At 41.1% G+C, this 24,367-nt stretch overlaps 1 protein-coding gene across 10 annotated transcripts in view; it reads left to right on the plus strand.

Moving 5' to 3' along the window:
* The window catches only part of LOC137428864 (xylosyl- and glucuronyltransferase LARGE1), a 659,931-nt gene extending 639,390 nt beyond the window's left edge, over positions 1-20,541 (plus strand). For 5 of the 10 annotated variants that reach the window (XM_068118724.2, XM_078777441.1, XM_078777450.1 and 2 more), the window contains 3 exons: positions 10,957-11,103; positions 11,694-11,889; positions 17,441-20,541. In XM_068118724.2, coding sequence (XP_067974825.1) covers positions 10,957-11,103; positions 11,694-11,889; positions 17,441-17,638 — 541 coding nt within the window. In that variant the 3' untranslated portion in view covers positions 17,639-20,541. Of the gene's footprint in view, positions 1-10,956; positions 11,104-11,639; positions 11,890-17,440 lie in introns of all 10 variants that reach the window. The other 5 variants (XM_078777429.1, XM_068118687.2, XM_068118695.2 and 2 more) reach the window with 1 other exon arrangement.
* The last annotated feature ends 3,826 nt before the right edge of the window (positions 20,542-24,367 follow it).

Raw genomic sequence — 24,367 nt, forward strand, 5'->3', positions numbered from 1 at the left:
AAGTGACAAGAACAAGCCGATTCGATTTTAGTTAAGGTCCAGATCCAGATCTGGCCTATCAGTTGGGTACAAACCGTAAACTGTTCAGTCTGGCAGAGGAATGCTCTCCACCGAGTGCCGTTCTTGTTAATTACTCTCGCCAGAGGAGAGGGTATTGCACTTGCGTCTTCCGTTTGTCTGTTTGTTTGTCTGTCTGTTTGTCCGCACAGAATAAATATGCTTTTCTCTGCAACTGTTGGTTCGATTGATAGGATATTTTCACCATAGGTGCACCTCCTCCTGCAGAATTTTTTAAATGATAATTATGACGTCATAGGTCACGTGATTCGGCCGCCATCTTGAAAAAACGAAAAACATTGCACCTCTATTTCTCCAAAAGTGCTGCATAGAAAAATTGACACGTGGCTCATTGTAAAGACCTATCTAAGGGGAATAACATATGTTAATGATGATGTCATAGGTGCCTCTATTATGACGTCATAATTTTACAAGCACAAAACTTCATCTGATCAAGATGAAATTTATTGAGCATCATCGAGGGATAAATTGTTGGAGGAAAAAAATAATGATGTCATTAGTCACGTGGTTCGGCCGCCATATTTGTTTTATCACAAAAGCCTTAAAAACCATGAAAAACACATCCTGGCGAGGGTCTGCAATCTCTGATTGCTCTTTCTTGTATGAGGATGTTTTTGTTGTTTAAATTCTTATTTCTCCTAATAGTAATGAAGCAGCTCATCTTGTAAAAAGTGATCATGCAGAAGATGATTATTTAGTCCATTATCAACGGTTAAATTGAGAAATTGCATTGTGTATGTAATTCAATATTTGTGCTTGTTGTAAGTGAAAGACTTGGTTTTTAAAACATGTTTTTGGAGCGACACCTCTTTTAAAGAAAGGTGTATCCAGTATATATAGCTCATGAGTTTTTGACTCGAGTGAGATTGCTTGGGATTGTAGGCTGAAGTGCGTCTGAAAACTTAAGGATGAAGTTTGTGATGTCTTTTGGGTTTCACAGACTTGTCTGTTAATTGATTTGTACAATTTATTTGTTTCTTTGGTTTGTTTTTAAACTAAAAAACAAAGTATGCATACAAAAGTATGTCTGAAAAAGAAAGAGAATTTATGTTTCTGGTCAATGTGCTTTATTTCTGCAAATTTACGTTTCTGCTATGCAATGGAATTTGCAGACATTGGAAATAAATCACTGCCCCTATGAAGGTCAGTGCATATCATGGTCTCCAGCAATGAAATAAATTTAGAGTTAAGGTCATCTCATACTTGTAGAAAAAACTTGCAGGGTGAAGGAAAATGAAGTTTGAGAAGGAGCAGAAGTCTTTGCATTGTCAAGATTAGCACTTCCTTGGGAAACCAGGCACTGTAAATCACACCAGGCCAGAATGGAAAACGTAGGCTTAGAGCTGTTTAGTGTGATTGTGTCGTTTGTGCTCCATTGAACAAACAATCTGGCTGTCTGCCATTTGGGGAAAATGCAACCTCATTTGGCTCTAGCAGCAGTTTGTTCACTTTTCTCATGTTGCAATTTATATGTTGCCTTGCATTTGGATTATTCGAATATTTCCCCTGTTCTTCCTGTTATGTTTGAGAGTTAACTCTTCGATTATTTTGCACATGGCGTGACGTGTTGTTATTGCCAATACAGTAGCCATCTTGCAATGGGTTTATAAAAACGCAAAACCAAACATAAAGAAGAAATGACTTTCCTAATCCTAACCTACCCTGAACTCAGTCAAATATGCCTTTCATTGCTATAGATGCTACAGCTAGGACAGGGTAATGATCACATAAATACATCTTATTATAATAGAGCAAACGGAAATGTTTATGTTTATATGTGGCCTAAACATCTTCTTCTTTCCTCAAATAAAATTAACACTCAAAACACAGTTCGTGAATTCTTCATTACGTTTAGACTGCTCAGACCTTTGACGACCCTTTAAGTCCCCCAAGACCCTTAAGACCACCAAGACCCATAAAGACCCAAACTACCCTTAAAGACCCTGAAGACCCAAATGACACCAAAGACCAAAAACACCCCAAAGACCCAAAATACCCTTAAAGGCCCAGAGGATTCAAAATACTCTGAAGACCCAAATGGCCCTGAAGATCCAAAACACCATGAACACCCAAAAGACCCAAAAGACCCTGAAGACCCAAAAAACCCTGAAAACCCCAAATACACCGGAATGGTGAAAGATGCCTATCCCTCTGAAATGGCATGTGGCTCCACGGAGTGTGCTGAGTCACGCAAGTTATAATGATAAGATAAATGTACAACTGTGATAAGATAATAAAAATTGATTTTAGTATATTCAGTATGAAAATGTTGATGGTGCTTCAATTTAAAGGTTTTACATTTCAATTTAAAAGATTTAACATATTAAGCCAAAAGGACAATTTTGATGCTGCATTATTAATGCAATCTATACATATAATAAATGTGAGTGTGTGTGTGTGTGTGTGTGTGTGTCTTCCATAACTCCAAAACCATGAAACCTAGTGGCCCGAAACTTTGCATGCATATGAAAGGAGTGCCCAAATGAAAACTGGGTATTTGAGTAAATTTAAACACCCCTTTTGAACATAATTAACCGATTATCTTCATGAAATGCTTATCCTTGGTCTGCCCAACTTCACCTCGCCATTATCCGCCATTTTGATTCGGCCTTCTAAAAAAGCCTCGACTTGGTAACACAATCTACTCTCACTGACTAATTAAAGTATATTATCCAAATATGATTTCAGATTTGAGGATCGGAACCTGTGGACCAAATAACTGTTGAAATCTGGAGTAAAATCAGAATTTTTTTTTAGAAATTACCAATTTTATTAGAACTAAGCATATATCTTATAACTAAGCATTAGGTGAGGCTGTCCTTCCTCCTTCTCCATATTGCCAAAGCATGAAACTTTACTCTTGCTACCATTCTAACAATTATATTGAGTGAAGAAAAGATTAACGTATGTTCCCAAAATGTAACTTTATTGAATGCAACAAAAATAATAAACCAGCGGGATTATTGTGAAGGCTTCCGCAGCTGTACTTGTGCGCTCCATGTGGGAAATCTTCAGGGTTAGGAAGGCAAAATAAATTAAATTAAAGATCAAATTAAAAGAACGATTAACCTAATGGGGGGTTAGAATGAGTAAAGCATTGGGGCAAGTGAACTCCAAGTGCTCATCACCGAATGCCTGATCTTCATAACTACACATTGCTAATCGCTTGCCAAGCCAAGTCGTTCCTCATCAACCATTCCCTTGGAGTACTTGCTTGAGTGTTTAAGCCACTTGGTGAGCACTTTACAAACTGCTTGGTAATGGAACACACCACAGGTTCACCATTCTCATACCTTTCCATTGGCTTTATTTGTTATTAGTCCCCTACCGGTGTACACCGGAGGGGACTATAGGTTTGCACTCCGTCCCTCCGTCTGTCAGTCTGTCAGTCTGTCTGTCCATCCGTCACGCAAAGAACAGTTTTCCGGACTTTTTTCCTAAACTCTTAATGCTAATGTTTTCAAACTTGGTACATGGTTTCCTCATGATAAGTTACAGATCAAGTTCGAACTTCACGACGTTTCGATCATTTTTGACAAAGTTATGGCACTTTGAACTTTGGTAATTTCCCCAACAGTTTTCCAGACGACAGACTGCCGGTAGGGGACATGTATTGCAGCGCAATACTCAATTCTTGTTTTGCTTAAATATTTGCAATGACTTTGTTGCTCAACTTTGAGTGATATTCTTCGATGCTTGTTTGCAAGACAAGACAGTCGACAGCGGTGTGGTGGGAGGAGGGAGAGGAAGGGGTAGGATTGGAGGTCAGAGGGAGGGTGTGGGGTTAGAAAAGGCAGGGGAAGGGATGGGATGAGGGGGAGGAGGGATGGGAATGGGTGGGAGACAGGAGGCAGGTAGGGTAAGTGGTGGGGTGTGAGTCCAGAGTCAGGGGTCAGGGGAGGTGGGAAGAACGATGGGAAAGGGCGGGAGTCAGGAGGCATGGAGGGGAAGTGGTGGGGTGTGAGTCCAGAGTCAGGGGTCAGGGGAGGTGGGAAGACGGAGGGGAAGAGGTGGGTTGGGGTTCGGAATGAATGGGAGGGGGTGGTAGAATGGAGGGGAAGGGGTGTGTGGGAATTCAGAGACGATGGGGTGGGAGCCTTAAGGTAGGGATGGGTGGGTGGGAGGAGGCAGGGGAAGGGATTGGAAGAGGAAGGGGAAGGCATTTGAGGAGGTACCTGGCATTGCAAGGCAACTCCAGGTACCTTTGATAGTTATTTAATAAAGTAACTACACTCCTTACATCAATTCCCATGAGGTCCAGGTGTCAAGACGGTTCATGGGGTGTTTGGAAGGTACCACCCTGCATTGAGGCGCAGTGAAACTGTCCCACGCCTCCTCTCTCCGAGCACCAAATCCTTGACACATGAGCTTGGATGGTGAAATGGTTTAGGAGGCTAAATATACATGTGGACAGCAGATCTGATTACAAAAATGTTCTCTTAATTGTAGCTATTAACTCTCAGATGCAAACCAAATGGAGTAGTTATAGTAAATCAAGCTAACCATTATTTTTAAACTCCTAATTATATTAACCTTACCTAAGCACATTAATTCAATTGCACACAATCCACAGACATGCTCAGAAATAGTGGCAGGCCTATAAGTGTCTTGTGGTATTGTTTGTCATGTTCGGATGGATCTGGAGAGATCAGTAATCTCTTCCAAAGAGATCATTATACACCTTTTTGTACACAAAGGCTAGGCTCATGTTAGAGTGCAGAGAAAGAGTAAATTGGCAACTTAGTTGGTTCTATTGCAACTCTTTTTTTTGTCTTTATCTGAGATATTTATAGTTACAATTAGGAGATAATTTTTGCAATGAATCACGTTTCTTTGATTTGTTGTCCATATATATGTTTGCCAGTTTCACCATTCAAGCAAGCCTGATGCTAGCTTAATGGTTAGGGCGACTGGCCTAGGGTCTTGAGTTTGAGTCCTGTTTGGCCGTTGAATTAACACCAGGTGGGGTTGACTCAGCCTGTCATCCTTCCGAGGTCGGCTAAATGAGTTCCAGTGACTGGTAATAGAGAGGGCACTGCATCAGCGGCAAGCCGAGCCTCCTGCAGCGAGTAGGTTATTTGAAGAACACAATCATCCTGGAGGAGCTGGGAAGAAATGGAGGGCTGAGAGAGCTAAGGGAGCTAGACCAGATGAAAGGTGAGCTATAGGCCATTGACCTGTCTGCGATGTGAGGGCAATTGGGCTTGTGCTTTGAACTCACTGTAGGACATACCAATAATGTTGAGAGCTTTAGCTTCCACAGAATTCAGCAGAGACCACATCACAGATTTGATGTGATGGTTCCAGCCCATATGGGAGAGCAGTATCCCAATGAGCTGTAGTGAAAGGCCTTGTAGGCTGTGAGTAGTTCTGATTTTCTTAGAAATAACTTGCAATGCTGGAGGATGCTGAGTCCGAAGCTGTTTTTTGAGGACAGCGTTACTATATGGTGATGTAATATTTTGATGGTAAGACTTATAAGTTCAAGAGATTGAACTTCTTGCAGTGGTTGGCCAGGGAAATAGATAGATGGGCTCACTTGACAATCCTTCCAGAGTAACAAGATGAGACTGTGAGATTTGCCAGGATCGAAAGACATACAGGTTCCATTTATCAGACCATCATGCAATCAAATCCAGATCAGCAAAGAGTGATGTAGCTGCCATCCGCCTCTTAGTGGAATGGGACTACTGCACAATGTGGAGGGATATGTTAAAAGGACCCATGACACTGCCTTGAGTCACTGCAGCCAGCAATAGGAAGGGAGATGCTTCCATTGATAGCAGTGCATTGACTGTAAGACTAAAGTAAGAAAGTTAGTATGAAGGTGGCCATCTTGTATGCTGCAGGCAGCTAGCTTCACAAACAGTGTAGGATCCCAGACTGAGTTGAATGCCCCATACATATGCAAGGAAACCGTTCTAAACTCTTAGGACTTCTGACCATTGCTGAGAGAGATTCGGTATTTTTGTGACCAGGATGGAATCCAAACCGTTTGGTCAATTGAGGCTGATTGAAAAGTGGAAACACAACGTCGGCAGTTCACTAGAGTTGAAGAACTGCGAGAACTACATGAGCAATGTCTTTGATGAAGAGGATTACACATTGGCCAGTCTGATGTGGATTGATTGGAATTTGTGCTAAATAATTCTTCCAAAATAGATAAAATATTGTCACGTTATTTTATTATTACCTGTGACCCGTGACATGTCACAAGTCTACAAGAGCTTCATGTTGCTGTTGCTGCTGTTGTTGTTGTGTTGGGGTTCTTGTCGGGTGTCGATTTTTGAAATGTGCACCCATTGGTCTGACAGCTGCCAGACCACACCCACATCTCTCACTTGACTCCACCCACCTTAGCACGAGACAAAATGATATGGCTGCCATCTTGGTTTTCTGATGGGCCTAACACATCTGTCCTTGCAGTCTCTGCTGATTATACACTGCCCAAGTTTGTTGCATTCGATTTCCATGGGCTTTGTTTGTGTCGAGTGTTATTCACGATGAGGAATATTGAAAAATCTAATAATTTGTTGAATAATAGCAAGATTTAAGCAAGCAGTTGAGTTAATCTTTTAATAGCGCATTAAATGCATGTTTCTCAATCGTCCCATTATCGGATTTTGTCGCAGGTTGTGACCACAGTGCGGTCTTTCATGTTAATACAAAGAAAACATTATGTTTTTAGATCGTTTCGAAAATTTGCAATCATTAAATTTTGCCGTAATCAATTGTGCATTCATTGTGTTAATTTTATTGTACATTTATCATATAAATTTTGCCCTCATAAATTGTACATTTGTCCTTCATGAAAAGAAGTTACAACAATTTTCCCGTCTTTATTTTCCTGGGCAGCATGAAAAATCACTGACAGAGTTTGAATTGAAACTGTACCTAGTAAAGTCTTAGCAGTCCCTCTCGAAAAAAAGTGAAACAAAGGTGCATGTATAGGATATCATTAGAAAGCTGAAGACTTCCTCTTTCTTATAGTATTGTCCTTGATGACAAGAGCCCAAGATAGAGGCACAGGATCAAAAGAAAATAAGTGGAATGCATGTCATTACTTAATTGTTGAAATATTGGAAACTCTGTACAAAAAAAACAATAGGCAACCTGGCAGGTGTGAAGGAGTACCAGCACGTATCCAGCTCAGACATTCCACCGACACATGGTAGTGCTTTATACTCATCGTTAAAAGAAAATAATGACAGACGTTGTTTGCACAATGTCCTGAGATTCTCAGAATTACTCAAAGACCCTAATAATTACATGGGTTTTCTGGTGTGATCCCTGGTCGAGTTTTTGAAGAGAAAATAGTCGGAAACAGAAGACTGTCCCTATCACTCCGAAAAATAAAGAACCTGCATTTGAAAAAAAAACATGGGTGTCCGAGCAAAAACTGAGCGATATAACCACGATGTATTATATATGCACATATGCAGTGCATATATAATTCCATGTATTTTATGTGCCTACTGCCTATATACATCATGGTTATATAGCTCGGATCGATTCCAACTGCACTTAAGAGACATGAGTATGAGGCCTATTCCAGTGCCGTATATTAACAGAGTCTGGCCAGCCTTTGATCTGCTCAACTACCGCCGTGATTGGTCGAGCTCGCGTCACGTGGTTTACAGGTGCCATTTTGCATACCACCTCAGCCGAGCAGCTTTCCCGCTGCACCCATTCCGTGCCATTGCTTCGTATCGTTGCATATTTCATTTGAGTAATATTTCAATAAAATCAACCAATATGGTGTGTTGTGCCACTTGGGGATGTTCTGTTAGACCAGGACAAGGTCGTATAATGCACAGATTCCCTCGGGACAAGGAACGAAGTGCTATTTGGGCGGTTAAAATACGCCGAGTTGGATGGAATCCATCATCTTACTCATATTTATGTTCGGTAAGTGAAATCGCTTAATATATATTGGTTTCAAATCAAAAGTGACATGACACGTGTGTATTAGGTCTCTGGTGAGCTTAACATTTATTTAGTCAACCATATATATGTTATACATATTCCCTGTAACATTTTTCGTGTACATATGCAGTGTATAGGGTATATATATATATATAAGGGATTATGTATAATAACTGAAAATCTGGTATTATAGGGGAAAGTGGTACAAAATGGACCCCTTGGGTCATATGGACCCCTTGGTATATTCCACCAGCAGCTGCTGCCATCTTGTGGCTGTTCATGTTAAAACATTCCTTTGTGGATTAGCAGAAAGTAACAACATGGTGGCCATCCCTATCCAGTCTTGAACTCGAGCTGAACCATCCAACATTTTGACACCTACTAGGATCTATCGGTAGGTATGTGAGAAAATTGTGTTTGTGGTGACAGAGTGACTCATATTTCCTAGTGTTACTGCATGCTTTTAGAGTATAAGTCAGTCACTAAAATTGACCTTTGAAACATTCTGCCCAGTACATGTGGTTTCCAATGATGTCAGGTTTTCATGGAGGTCGTTCATGGGGCAAAACGGTCCATTTCCCTGGGGTAAAATGGCCCGTGGGGTACCAGACCTGTTGATGGTCCTGCACCTAATGGTAATGCTGTGAGAGGCCCCGAAAATGCTGTGAGACCCATTGGTAACACTCAAAGACATGCTGCTGTTCCAAGACCTGCTGTTGCAAGCACCAGTAGGGAGTTCATTTCACCCTTTCAAATCAGTCCCCCACCTAAGGCTACTCCTGCTAAGGGTAGGCCTACAACACGTCAATCAAAAAGGTCAATGTCAGAGCATTTAACATCAAGCCCATACAAGAAACGACTTGCTGATGCAGCTGAAGAAAAGAAAAGACAGGAAGCACAGAAGGCAGAGAAGGCAAAGCAGAGAGCTGAAAAAAAACTTCAGAAGCAAAAGAAAGTTGCAGAAAAGCCAAAAAAGAAGATAGTGAAGGGTAAACGGGCTATATTTACGGCACCAGAAGAATCTAGCGAGTCTGAGGATGATGATGGAACAATGTGCTTATTCTGCCGGGAAAGTTATAGTGTGATAGGAGAAGGATGGATAAAGTGCACAGTCTGTCGTCTTTGGGCCCATGATGGTTGTGCAGGTGTGGATGAAGAAGATGTGAATTTCATCTGTGACTTTTGTGCCTAATTATGTGCATAATCTCACCTTGTAGTCTGTAATTTTTCACAATAAATATTATTTCAGGTTCAAAGTGTTTTGATTGGTGACTCTGAGGGTAATTATTATGTTTTTCAATGGGGTGACCATATTGCCCCATATGTGGGGGCCATTTTGCCCAACGTGGTGTACAAAATGGCCCACTTAGCACATTTTTGGTCTTTGGTTCTCACCAGTGAATGGTTGATTTGATTCTAATACCAAGTAATTTGTGTATTTATAATGGAATAATGATTGTAAAGACACTGTCTGATTTCAGATATACTGCATCATTTTGGATAAAATTTCAAAGAAAGCTTAAGTGTGCCATTTTGCCCCACCTTCCCCTACATAATCCCTTATTATACATATACCCTGTAACATGCACTGTTTATATATGCTTATATATCAGGAAATACTTGTTTATGACGCAATATTTGTCACTGTTTGTGTCAGTTTCCTGAGTAAAGTGTTCTTTGAAAACGTAAAACGAAAGTATAACAACATTTGTGACCCAAGCTAATGAATAAAATAATAGACATTGTACTTTCGTAGCATTATGGGAATATTGTATGTTACGTTTCCAGATAATAGATGAAAACTAGTATACAAGCTCCATTTTATCAAATTACAATTTAATGCCAAGATAAATAAAATTTATCAGTATGCTGTATGCAGCTGACAATAAATCGTGTGCCGCGACAGGCAAACAATTCGTGTGAATAAATGACGCCGCTTGCAGATTTTATTATTCCAATAACAAACAACACGTCACTTTAACTTGAATTAGTTGTTCCTCATTAAATCTGCGACCAAACAGTAATAACATCGATTCCCTCGTCGCAGAACTACAGGATTGCCACAGCTGACATACATCTCGCAGTGCCAGCGCGCGAAGTTAGGTATGCAACATGGCGCCAGTATTTCAGTTGGCCAGACTCTCAATATACACGGCACTGGCCTATTCCATTACAAAGGCTTGTGATGCCGATCAGCTCCAACCTTTCGATATTTGATAATCCTTTTAGCAGTCCCATTGGTCATTTTACACTGAAGGGAAAACCTATAGGGAGGGCATGGAAATTGTGAATATGACAACTCCGAAGAAATCTTTGGCTTTGCATAAGACCAACATGGCAGCTGAATGATGTCTTTAATGGGTGGATGGAATGTTACACATAAACACATGGATGCAGTAGCATATTATTATATGGATAGGTGCGTAGAGTCGTGTCAAATTCCAAAATCATCACATTGCTTAACAGCAAAGATATTGCAGCATATTTCTTATCAGAAAAAAAAAATTGGGATCGATTGAGGCAGTGATCTGTTGCCTTATAAACTGCCCAGGTTCAAAAATTGTCTTTTTGTAACTAAGAATTTGTAATTTAAAAAATTACAATTTTCGCATAAGCTTGAATTAATTCGAAACTTTTTCCCACTTTTAACGATTAATAATTTTTTTCTCCAAGGAGCATTTCCTTGTTTCAGGGTGGGACAGACAGACGGCATCAGCCTATTATATAAATATATATATATATATATATATATATATATATATATATATATATATATATATATATATATATATATATATATATATATATATATATATATATATTTCCGTTGTTTTTGTCAAATTTAGTTTGATTTCAAAGTGGATGCAGACGGGCTTTACATTTTGAGATGTTCTCTTGTTCTCCTTTGCATTACTTGCATTCAAATCTACTTTTTTTTTGTTATCTTTCCAGAAAGTCCATTGATCAACTGGACATGGCGAACAGCAATAAAGCCCTCATTGTGCCAGCTTTTGAGACTCTCCGCTACCGTTTCTCCTTTCCCAAGTCCAAGGCTGAGCTTTTGTCCATGCTTGATTTAGGAACATTATATACTTTCAGGTGATTACACTTTCATGGAGATATTTTGGGGATGTTTCTCCTTCCTCAGTTTGCCTTCTGTGACAGCCATTAATTTGCGATCAAATGACAATGTTATGAAGACTCAAACAGATTGTTAAAGCTGTTTAACTTTGCATTGCAGACAATATTAAATATATATATTCAATAGGTATATGCATTTTAAACTTTTAAAAACCGTTACTGCTGAAATGCATTTTGTTTTAGATCCATAGACAAATATTTATTGTAGGCTATCAGAACCATGAGCTGATGAATCATTTCTGTTTAAACTAAATATATGATTCAATATTGTCATATTTAATATTCCTGATTCTCATCTTACCCTCTGATTTTCAAAATTATAAAGAGAATCAAATAAAGTGTTCAGTGATATCTCCATAGTGATGATTTTGGAAATGGAAATGGAAATGCATTCCTTTTGCAATCCATTTGAGGAAACTTTGTGTGATTGTTACTCAGACTGTCAACCTACCTTTTTCTACCCTTCCCCACAAATCATTTTGTTGCCTTTCCAGCATAAACACCATTTTGTTGCCCACAAATCATCACTCTGGACTGCTCTCTGACAGGTATCATGTTTGGACCAAGGGCCATGGCCCAACTAATTATGCTCGTTGGCGGACGGCCACGACACCGTACCATGTTGAGTGGGAGGCTGACTTTGAACCATACGTGGTTGTGCGCAGTGACTGCCCACAGTACGATCGTCGTTTTGTTGGTTTTGGCTGGAACAAGGTGGCCCATGTGATGGAGCTTGATGCTCAGGTATGAAACATGCATCATGCATGGTAATAAATTCCCTTGTGATGAATTAGTACCAGCAACTCTGAACGACATTTTAAGAAATGAGTTTAAAACATTATTTTGTGTTAATCCCTTCTGTTTAAGTAAAATTGATCTTACTAGGGCATGCCCGTACTATATCTATATCTAAAATTATATCCCCCCCTCTATTTACATGAAATGGTTTGGTCCATGAAATGTTTTGGTCCATTCGCAACGCCAAAGCGAACGGCGAACGCTTTACATGAAATGGTTTGGTGCATGAAATGTTTTGGTCCATTCGCAACGCCAAAGCGAACGGCGAACGGCTTGCGAGTACAGTGACAATCCCCCCGGGGTTTTAATTAGTTTTAAAACATCGTTTAACGCCAACATAGCGCCAACATAGTTTGCCGACGGGAAATAAATGAATACGCTCTCAAATGTGCCATCCGAGGCAGAGTGTGTCCGCCACGTTCGGCACACGCGATAGCTCGCTGCTCTCTGATTGGTTGAATCGTTTTTTGGACATAGCTCGGTAAGTAATTGTCCGATTAATATGAAACCTTGAAAAGGCACATCCTCGGGTCCCCAGCAATATACCTGGCAAGTTTAAAGTATATCGGACCCGTGGTTGTCGAGAAACAGCGGTCACAGACAAACAAACGTACAAACAAACACACAGAGATTACTGGAATTATAGATAGACTAGGGCATGCCCGTACTATATCTATATCTAAAATTATATCCCCCCCTCTATTTACATGAAATGGTTTGGTCCATGAAATGTTTTGGTCCATTCGCAACGCCAAAGCGAACGGCGAACGCTTTACATGAAATGGTTTGGTCCATGAAATGTTTTGGTTCATTCGCAACGCCAAAGCGAACGGCGAACGGCTTGCGAGTACAGTGACAATCCCCCCCCCCCCCCCCCCCCTCTATTTACATGAAATGGTTTTTATTAGTTTTAAAACATAGTTTAACGCCAACATAGCGCCAACATAGTTTGCAAACGTGAAATAAATGAATACGCTCTCAAATGTGCCATCCGAGGCAGAGTGTGTCCGCCACGTTCGGCACACGCGATAGCTCGCTGCTCTCTGATTGGTTGAATCGTTTTTTGGACATAGCTCGGTAAGTAATTGTCCGATTAATATGAAACCTTGAAAAGGCACATCCTCGTGTCCCCAGCAATATACCTGGCAAGTTTAAAGTATATCGGACCCGTGGTTGTCGAGAAACAGCGGTCACAGACAAACAAACGTACAAACGTACAAACAAACAAACACACAGAGATTACTGGAATTATAGATAGATAACACAGATCGTCACATTATCAAGATATCGAATATTAATTAATCTCTCATTTTTGTAAATACTGTATGTAAAAATCCACCAAAGCCCTTTATTTTCTCAAGATTTTCAGGCCATCTAATAATAATTTGTCTATCATCAGTGACTTGACTAATACTTCAGAAGTTATGGCTCTTCAGATTAATACTTCAAGAAGACTAATACTTCAGATTCAGAATAATATGGTTCAGAAGTGCCTTTGAGATTTTAACTTTTATTTTTTTCTGATTATTAGCTCACCTGGAACGAAGTTCAGGGGAGCTTATGCGATGTCGCGTCGTCCGTCTGTCCGTCCGTCGGTCTATCTGTCCATCAGTCGGTCCGTCCATCAGTCAGTCCATAAACACTTGAAACGTCTTCTCCGAAACCGCTGATGGAATTGCGACCAAACTTGACACAAATGATATTTGTTGTGTTGTGACTAAAGTTTGTTCACGGCATTAAAAAAAAATCGAGGTCTGAGGGGTCATGGGGGTCAAACAGATCATGGTTGTGGATGGCGGATGACCTAAGATGGTGGTGATTGAAGCACTCAAGGGAATAATGAGATTGAATAAGCTGAGGTAGTTGATTCCACAAGCAGGGAAAACAAATGGGAGCAATTGAGTTGAGGTGACCAATGAGTCTGGATTTTGGGAGTTTCACTGGAAGGTAGTTACTGGCAGACCATATGTGCCCTGCAGAAACATGAGAGGGTCAAAGAATGGTAAGAGCAGCAGATGGTCAGGTCAGGTGAGGTATGGGAGCATGCGCTGGAGCAGCGCGTCACCACATCCACTTTCCGACAATACTCCAGACCCCTCCATCTGGCCATCTCCCAGGCTGATGCGTGGCCCATCCCTATCTCCTTGAGATGCCGATCAACCTGCTGCAACCACGAGGCATGCAGTCAGCCCGTTGGCCTCCTCCACTCACGAGGCTCCCTTGCTGAGAGTATCTAGTGTGCTGGATCAGCATCCGGAAAACGAGCCACATGTCCATACAGCCGCAGGTGACGCTCACGGACCATACAAGAAACAAGACTCATCTGAGTCTCTCTCAGCAACCGCTCGTTGGACACAAAGTCCGACCAGCGATAACCAAGGATTCTCCAAAGAGAATTGGTTCCAAAGGAGTTAAGTCTCATTCTCTGGCCCTTGGTAAGGGTCCAAGTCTCGCATCTGTAGAGCAAGACTGGAAGCACTAAGGACTTAAAGACTCTGACTTTCGTCCTCCTGCATAGATACTGGCAGCACCACTCCCCATTGATCCAATGAATCCATGACTCCCCAGGCACGACCCAGACCCAGATGTATCTGGCTTACAACATGCAGAGACATGAATAACACTGCCAAGGTAAGTGAATCTCTTCGTGACCTCAACATCTTCACCACAAACAGGCACAGACAAGACAGCTGCATCCAATATGTCATTGAAAGCCTGGATCTTGATTTTGACCAAGGAAATCCGTAATCCCAGAGTCTCCACCTCCTCATTCAGTGCCTGGAGGGCCCCTGTAAGAATATCCAGCATCTCTGCAAAGATGACTGCATCATCTGCAAAATCAATGTCAGAGATCTTGACACTCCCAAACGATGCACCGCAGCCTGACCTCTCTGACATCCTCCCCAGAATCCAGTCCATACAAGCACTGAAGAGTGTGGGAGCCAGTACACACCCCTGCTGAACTCCAGTAACAACTGGAAATAAGTTAGAGATGGAGCCACCACACCTCACAGCACTCTCAGTACCAGAGTATAGTTCAGAGATCAGATTGATCAGCGTTAGTGGCACCCCACGAAGACCAAGAATCCTACAGAGGGCATCCAGATTCACCGAATTGAATGCTTTGCGGAGATCAACATAGGCTGCAAGCAGCCTCTGGCAAAACTCTCGCTTGCATTCGGTGAGGACCCAAAGTGCAAGAATAGTCAATGGTTGGCCTCTTTGGTGTAAACACCCAACTGCTCTGGTCGCTGGTGCTCGAGCAGATGGCGGCGAACCCTCTCAAGAATGATCCAAGCAAAGACCTTGCCCGGCACCGAGAGTAGCGTCACTCCTCGGTAGTTGTTGCAGTCCTGGTGATCACCCTTCCCTTCCAGAGGGGGACAACAAGGCCCCTCGTCCAGTCAATTGGGATGATGCCTGTGCTCCAAACAGAGCACAGAACTGCATGCAATGACAAGTACAGCATTTCCACCAGCCTTGAGAAGCTCAGCATGGATGCCACAAATCCCAGGAGCTTTGCCCCCTTTCAGCCGGGTCACCGCCACCTGTGTTTCCACAAGTGAAGGCAGTTCACAGTTAATTGCGGGGTCAGCATTTGGGATAGCAACACCCCTGACATCCAACTCAACAGCCGGTGGGTCAGCCTGGTACAGCCTCTCAAAGTAACCAGCCCAGCATGCTTTTACTTCAGACTCCTCTGTCAAGAGGCCACCACCCTCTGCTCTAACTGCAGTACACCTAGGAACAGGCTTAGAGGAACGCAATGCACGGATTCCTCTGTAAGCAGGACGAGAATCACATGTCCACAAGTGATGCTCTACCCTTTCACAGATTTCTCGCACATAGGCCTCCTTGTCTGCCCTCAGCGAGCATACAGTTTTACGCCTCAGCTCCCGGAACAGTTCAGCTCCGCCATCGAGCCTGGCCCTGCAACTCTGGTCGATGGTACCAAGCGTGTCCTGAGAGACAAATTTCTTCTTCGCCTGATGGTGGGTTCCAAGACAGCCACGGGCAACATCAAGGATGGTGGTCTTGAAGGCACTTCACAACTCCTCAGGATCCCCCAAAGTATCCAGATCCCCCAAAACCCCAATCAACCTGCTCGCCAACTCCTCAGCTACCCTCTCCTCCTTGAGCTTGCCCACATCCAGCCGAGGCTGGGATGGTAGCATCCTGTTGGATTTGAGCTGCAACTTCAGAGTTGCTACAACAAGCCTGTGGTCAGTGTTGAGGAACTGAGCACTCCGGTAGAACCTGCAGTTCTGGAGCATCCACCATTGACCATCAATGAGGACATGATAAATCTCCTTCGCCACACCACCAGAATTGGAATACCAAGTCCAGCGATGAGGCTGTGGGGTGCTGATACCATGAGCCAACCACCCCAAGTCCATGACTTTTTGCAAAGCCAAGGAACTTAGTGATATTCTGGTTCACAGTCCCAGATCCATGGGGACCAACACATGCCTCATAACCATCCCTGTCAGTGCTAGTCGATGCATTGAAATTCCCCTAGACTAGAAGTGTATCTCTCCTGGGGCACTGATCAACCACAGACTTGAGCGTCGCATGAATGCCTCCTTCCAAACAGCAGCAGATGCAAGATCATAAAGGAGGTGGTGAAGACAGTGAGACCATGACCCAACTGTCTGTGATGTGAAAGTAATAGGCCCAAAGACTCAGCTTCACACACACTTCACAGGAGATTTCAATTATTTTGAAGGCCTTGTTTTCCATGGCATCAAGCTGAGCAAAGGAAAGGCAGGAGCTCCAGCCCAGAGGAGAGAGCAGTATTCCATTGTGCTGCAGATTAAGGGCTTGTAAGTAGATAAAAGTTCAGATATGCCAAGGAAAGACTTTGCACAACAGAGGATCCCGAGGCGACTATAATGCGACTATAAACAGGCTGGATTCGGAAGCCAGAAGGAGCCATTCTTCAACATTAGGATCTCTCCATAATGACTTGAAAAGAGCAATCAATGATCAAATTTCTATCCAGACAATTCAAAATCAAAGGGAAGTTGCCCTGGTCAATGTATGGTACAGCATCCCGCAGTAAAAGCTGGATTGTCTGACTTGGTCATTGGCAACAGGACGGTGTACAAGCTTTTATTGGGCCTAGTGGTGTCCTCACGTGCTATTTAAGCCATTTCTGCCAATTTAAACTTGTCTTTGATAAATTTGTAGACTTGTATCATTGCCAATTTATTTACATGCTCATTTCAATTCGCCATGTTGTTTTCATATAGCAACTTAATGTTGTCTTCCACTGGCATGATGTTTGTTTATAGAGCAAACAAATAAATGTACTCGTCCTCTTTAACCAGAATATGGACACATTTGAATGTACCTCAAAAACAATACAGCATCAAACTTCTTGCTTATTATTTTATGAGTAATATATCCGTTTGATGCATTCCATCATTATTTTCACTTCTCAAGTTGTTGAAGTAAGGACATAATCTAAACTTTTGTTTTTCCTTCCCCCATATAGGAGTATGAATTTGTGGTTTTGCCAAATGCCTTCATGATCCACATGCCACATGCACCTAGTTTTGACATCGCCAAGTTCCGCTCAAGCCAGCAATACCGTGCCTGCCTCAAAACTCTCAAAGAGGAGTTCCAGCAGGACATGTCTCGCAAATATGGCTATGCTGCCCTCAAGTATCTAACAGCTGAAAAGAATATTTGAAGTTTTTAAACTACTCTACGTGCCATGCTGTAAAGTGCCACTTAAAGTTGCTGCACATGAGACAAGGCCACAGTTTTGAGCACGTTGAGAGTTCCTGCCAGGATCAGTCATACAGTCCTCCCTTTGTACAAATTCCCCATTTTCATTCTTTGAAGAATCGAGGAAATGGATTGTTGAGTCACTCCTGGCTTGATCGAAGACAGCCGTGATGTTTTCACTTGAGCTCCTTTTGTGTACCTACGTGGCCCTGGGACTCGTTCTGGACATGGCTTGGCTTAGCCACTGTCATCATAATGGGGGTATTCATTTGCTCTTTCACTTCCTTCAAAACTGCAGTTTCATGAAATGCTTTTTGATGAGGACTCAGAAAGTGTGGCACTTTTTGTGTGGATTCATTTCATATCATCTCAAAGCTTTTTCTTTCATACCACATCCCATTCTACTTCATATTGGAATCACTCTAAGGTTGTCACTATTCTTGGTGTCCAAAGCCTGTGCTGTCCAAGTCGAGCCTTCTGCATGCCCCAGTGAAAAGCCAATGTTGTTTGACAGAAGGAGAACTCTCCTTTGGATTTCAAGGCTGGATCAGCATCTCCAGCATTCGTTTTGTTCAATACTCATGGGCACCGTGTGTCTGCGATGAGTATCGAAATGACATGTGTCCTTTTAAAAGGTTGAATGCTTTGAAAGTGAACTTATTTTGCTTCCTAATGTAATTTTGGTCAAACACTGGTGTGCTGTATACCTACCTTAAATAAAAGGTACAAATCAGCTTCACAGTGTAGTCGAGGAGTATTGTTTTCCTGCCTTTTTCATACACTGAATTGCTGGTTTTCCCGGTTCTCTCATGCTTTCGTAATCTAGTCTTGTTCCAAAAAAAAAAAAAAGGTAACTGCGAATTTTATTGCTACTGATTCTTTCATGTTCATTGATTAAATTGCAAATCAAAAAATAGAAAAACCTGTGCACTTACTACTACTACATCCTTTTGTGTCTGCATATTGTGAATGCTACTGAAATCTTATTTATCCTTAGCAATGATTGAACTGTAATTTTGCACTTTGTATTGACACATTAAAGTTGGACATCCCTCCTTTCTTACTTTTGCTGCTTCTAAGCCTGTTTTTAACAAGGAATATGGCAGTGTTTCTGATTCGCACTCTCCTTCAAGGCCACGGTTTTGTTCTGTTCCTTCGGAAGGACATGATTTTGAATGCAGTACAATGGTGTAATGTTGTCTCCTGCAAAAAAATTTCAGCAGTCACATTCAAAAATGCCCATAAAGGAAGTTGATATGTTTCTACCTTAATGTTCAGAAAGGCTTTCTTTTGGGAAAGGTTCAGAAAGTAAACAAAGATAAATACTGATGATGAATTTACTTCCACTGCATACTCGGAAGATCCATAACCTCATCTGTGTTTGTTTGCCTGCTCTCGCAACCATTGACAGTCTTAAATTGGGAAACAAAGTTTGATCATTTGGATAACATTGGACAAGATGTTTCACTTCATAGAAAGTGAAGTCATGTCCTTCGTAAACATTCATTGCCATCATATTTTTGAAATGCATTTTTTTTTGCTAACAAAAATTAATCCGCTGCGCTTCGTAACTCAGCTTCATGGGTTGGCTGAGGGATTTTGTTTCTATTGTTGATTTGGGTTTTGAAAACCTGGAGGAAGCTAAACTATTGAGTATTATTTCAAAATTTGTTTGTAAAAATCGCCATTGAACATGTGCATCTCCTCACCATTATGGTCGCAATGTGGATTACACGTTTATACAGTCGTTCACTGTGCAATTCAGAAGCTAAGCAGTGCTTTTGATGTAATTGGCATTACAATTGCATTGAGGGACATTTCAATTATGGAAGTTGTAACATCAATGGATATTGCATTTATGTTGTTCTAAATGCTGTTGATGGCTATGTTTACAAAGAAGTACATTTTTGCTCAATCACTTCTTTGCTTCCAATCGGTTGACATTGCACCATTCCACAATGGCTCCTGCGGCTCGGACCTGTTTTCATTATTGTGTATTGCTTTGAACTTAGTTGTTGCACTACTTTATATTCACTGCATTTATTATACGGTGGACTTCGATTTTAATCTGCTCCCACTTTCCATGCTATTAGTGAAATGCATGAAAATCAGTTTGTTTGTGCAGTTGGTTTGAGTGAGAATTTTTTCTTTTTACATCGTGATCCATTTCCTTCACGGTAATTAAAAATATGCATTTGTCTTAATCTTTTTATGGCCAAGTCAATACAACAAACAACAACAACATGCATTTTAAGGCCATTGTCCCTGCAAGAGCGGGGGTTAGCCTTGCGGTCCCCATGACAATCTTCTCCATTTTGCCCTATTTTTTCTCTATTTTATGGCCAAGTCAATGCTATTATGAAATAATCTCATGTGTAGGTACAAAAGAAACGTCCTTCAGATGTTTGTTTTTTTTCACAACATGGCATTGTTGTCAAGGTTATGTGCACGGCAACCTGCAAACACATGAAGGATGTGTTGATATACCTTACTGAATTTTGTTGTAGACCTACTCACATTGATTCCACATCTTCGATGCATATGAAGAAGGTTTATTTGCTTGTTTTTCGATTGTCAGCCAGTGATAATAAAATAATATCAAATGACGAGATCATTTAAAATTGTTCAATGTATGCCCTTCAAATTTGTATCAGACGATATAGTATGAGTCGTTGTAACGTACCTTACTTACAGGTGAGAAGTGTTTGATTATGTGTAGAAAATCGATACAATTGTACTGTACAAAAAGAAAATTACAATTATTTTTGATTAACTGTAATTTATGAGAAATAAAATGGTGAGAATATTGTTGTGTCTAGTTTTTGTGATGTCACAATAAAAATTCAATGTTTTACAAAAAATTGAGAGGACACTCCATTTCACTTTGTTTGATCAATATAACGTCATTTGTTATGCTTCATATATCTATATCATTTGATAGACTAGTACACCCGCTCACTACGGGAGTGGCAAGAATGGTCATTCCTATTTAGGGCATATAGATGACAGTCGATCTATGGTCAGGTCTCAAGAACATTGGGTGTGTGTTCATTTACCAAGTTTCTTGTGGAGAGATCGAAAAGTGGTTTAAGCATTCGAGCAAGCACTCCATTCAAAACCATTAAGGAACGGCTAGCTTGGCAAGCGCTAGCTAGCTGCTTGGTAAATGAGCACACCCCGGTCTTCCTCCCTTTCAGTTTCGAGTTAAACAGCAGGAGCGAGTTTCAAATGTTCACTACGAAAAACGCCACGGGCCATGTTATGAACTCAACATTTGTGGGTTATATAGAGTACCATAGATCTTCGCTCAGTTCTGCAAGTAACCTTACTTCATGGATGTTGGGATTCCTCCAAATTTCTTCATTTAGTGTTATAAACAGCATTAGCGACTGTCTAAAAATAAAATCATATGTGTTTGTGGTTTATAATATTTTTTTGTTCCTGTAGAAGCCGTTACATGGAAACGCCATTATAACGATAAGCTATTTATACACGTTATCACTGCAGGAAAAACGCCTTGGGGAAGTGGGACATTATTAGTATCAATATTGTTTTGTCATAACATTAATAATATGCGATTATCATTCATTTTGTTATTTAAAGCGTCTTTGGCAAAACGCCACGATAAATCTTCTTCTTTGGACAAACACCACGATAAAGCTAACTTAACCCGGCTGTACACCTCAACACGCAACCCATTGACGGAAATGGCGGGAAAAACCCACTCGGGGGAGAGAACCCCCTTGGGGAGGGGAGCAAATGAATGTTCTACAACCTTCATGATGTAACCCTTGGTCATCCTGTCAAGTTTGGTTGAGATTGGATAAGTAAGGACGGAATGTATTGGCGTCAAAAAGTCATCAGACAGACGGACAGACACAAATGACGTACAGTTACGTGAAAAAGTAAGTACACCCCATGTAAAGTTTTGACTTTTTCAACATATTTCAACATACAGCTATTTGATCTTCATTTCAACAATATTGATAGATAAAGGTGATATAATAAAACAAATATCATGAAACATTTACATTTTGTAGTCCATTGTATAATATAAATAAACATAAATGCAAATTTCGCATGTGGAAAAAGTAAGTACACCCCTACATTTATCACTTCTTCAAATACCTAAAATTAGAATCAGGTGCACCAGCTCAGGTGCAAATGATTAGAATATCGTTAAAGAGGATCTTGGAGGAACCTGTCTTATTTAAACCTCAGACATTTCGTTTGGTTTGCTCTATGTTGTTGAAGTGTGCGGCATCACCATGCCTAGATCAGAAGAGCTCTCTGGGGCCTTCAGAAAGAAGGTTATAGATGCCTACGAGTCTGGGAAGGGATTTAAAAAGATATCCAAACAATTTGAAATCAATCATTCGACTGTCCGGAAGATCATCTACAAGTGGAGAAGATTCCAAACAACTGCCAATTTGTTCAGGCGAGGCCACCCCAGCAAGTTCAGCCCGAGAGCAGACCGCAAGATGCTGAAAGAAGTCTCTCAGAACCCCAGAATGTCATCATGTGACCTACAGGTAGCTCTTGCCACTGTTGATGTCAAAGTGCACGAGTCTACCATTAGAAAGAGGCTGCACAAATTTGATCGACATGGGAGGTGTGCCAGGAGGAAACCTTTGCTGTCCAGAAAGAACATCAGGGCAAGACTAAACTTTGCCAATGAACACCAAGGCAAAGACCAGTACTTCTGGAACAATGTGCTCTGGACAGATGAGTCAAAGGTAGAGCTATTTGGCCACAGTACTAGAAGACATGTTTGGTGAAAACCAAAGACAGTATTTGACCACAAGAACCTGATACCAACTGTAAAGCATGGTGGTGGAAATATTATGGTTTGGGGCAGCTTTGCTGCATCAAGGCCTGGGCAGCTCACCATCATAGAATCCACTATGAATTCTTCATTGTACCAGAGGGTGCTTGAGGATAATGTGAGGCCATCTGTCGGAAAGTTGAAGCTCAACCGAAGGTGGACCTTGCAACATGACAATGACCCTAAACATACCAGTAAATCCACCAAGGAATGGCTGAAAAGAAAGAAATGGAGGGTTCTGGAATGGCCACGTCAAAGCCCGGATCTAAATCCCATCCAGATGTGGGGGGATTTGAAACGAGCTGTGCATGCAATTGTGCATGCTGTGCAACAATTTTTTGTTGAATAAATTATTGCAAGGTCAATTTCTTATTGTTTTTTGTTCAATTAGATCACCTTTATCTATAGATACTGTTTAAATGAAGATCAAATATTGATATGTCCACATATGTTAAAAAGATTTTTTTTTTAAAAACATTTCATGGGGTGTACTTACTTTTTCCACATGTGAAATTTGCATTCATGTTTATTCAAATTATACAATGGACTACAAAATGTAAATGTTTCATGATATTTGTTATATTATATCACCTTTATCTATCAATATTGTTGAAATGAAGATCAAATAGCTGTATGTTGAAATATGTTGAAAAAGTCAAAACTTTACATGGGGTGTACTTACTTTTTCACATTACTGTATTTTAGTCTGATAAAGCTCTTTCTAACCACTGACTCACTCACTGATATACATTTTTTAGGACCTTCAAGGTGGGCCAAAAAGCTGAAATTTGGCAAACGAATGCAACCCAAAGCCAATATCCCAGGAAAATGACAAAACTGTTGGAAATCTTCCATAAACGAAAATATCCACGAATAAAAGTCGGCCGGTGCAGCCTCGGTCTGCTCACTGCAGGTCACGTGACCCAAGACAATGGAGCATGCACTCAAACTAGTTTGCAAGCACCACTAACATGTATCTCTTCTGCCTCTTGTTTCATAACTTTGCTGTATTTACATTAAAACTTACTATAGCTGCAACGGTTTCAATAAAGAGCTCATTCTAATCTCAAATGTATTAATTACTTGAGATATATAGCTGTTTGCAGAATGCTTGCAGATAAATGAATGCAAACGCAATCCACTTTTATACAGTTGGACACTGCTATTCACAGTTCCGCTATTCGTGGGGCCCACATATTCACAGTTGATAAAATGCGACCTGTTTCTCTATTCGCGAAAAAGTGTCCTGCAAATTCGCGGGTTTTTTTCTATTCGTGGCCGTGTTCTGGGAAATTGCGGGGGTTTTTTTTTTCCTATTCGCGGCCGTGTTCTGCGAATTCGCGGTTTTTCAGGGGCGCAAAAAAAAAATTCACGAGCTGCTAGCTTGACACATTTATTAAACCCATCTTTCACCAGCCATGCATAAAACTCGTCATACGCAAATAATAAATCTTCCATGAGCCGCGAGCATGACCTGCTTATACATTCACTGCTGTGTGCTTTGTGTTTTCATGGCTTTTGCGGCCACAATTTTTAGCCGCACTATAATCGAGAGCTTCGTGGATTATTGTCGACATTCGTGGGATTTGCCTCGCCATTTGAGGAATTATCGCAGACATTCGCGGGTTTTCTCTCTTAATTTCCGGGACTTTCATCAACCTTCAAGGATTATCGTAGACATTTTCGGGATTACCTCATCATTCATGGATTTTGCCTCACCATTCGCAGTTTGTTCCTCTCTATTTGTGGATTTTCACGACTCAGGAACCAATCCCCCCTTTTTCCATTGAAACAATGCCCTGCCATTCGTGGCATTTTCCAGGAATGTATCCCCGGTGAATAGCGGGGTACGACGGTATAAAGCTC

Source organism: Myxine glutinosa, chromosome 1 (genome assembly GCF_964187855.1).
Source record: "Myxine glutinosa chromosome 1, kmMyxGlut1.1, whole genome shotgun sequence".
Lineage (NCBI taxonomy): Eukaryota > Metazoa > Chordata > Myxini > Myxiniformes > Myxinidae > Myxine > Myxine glutinosa.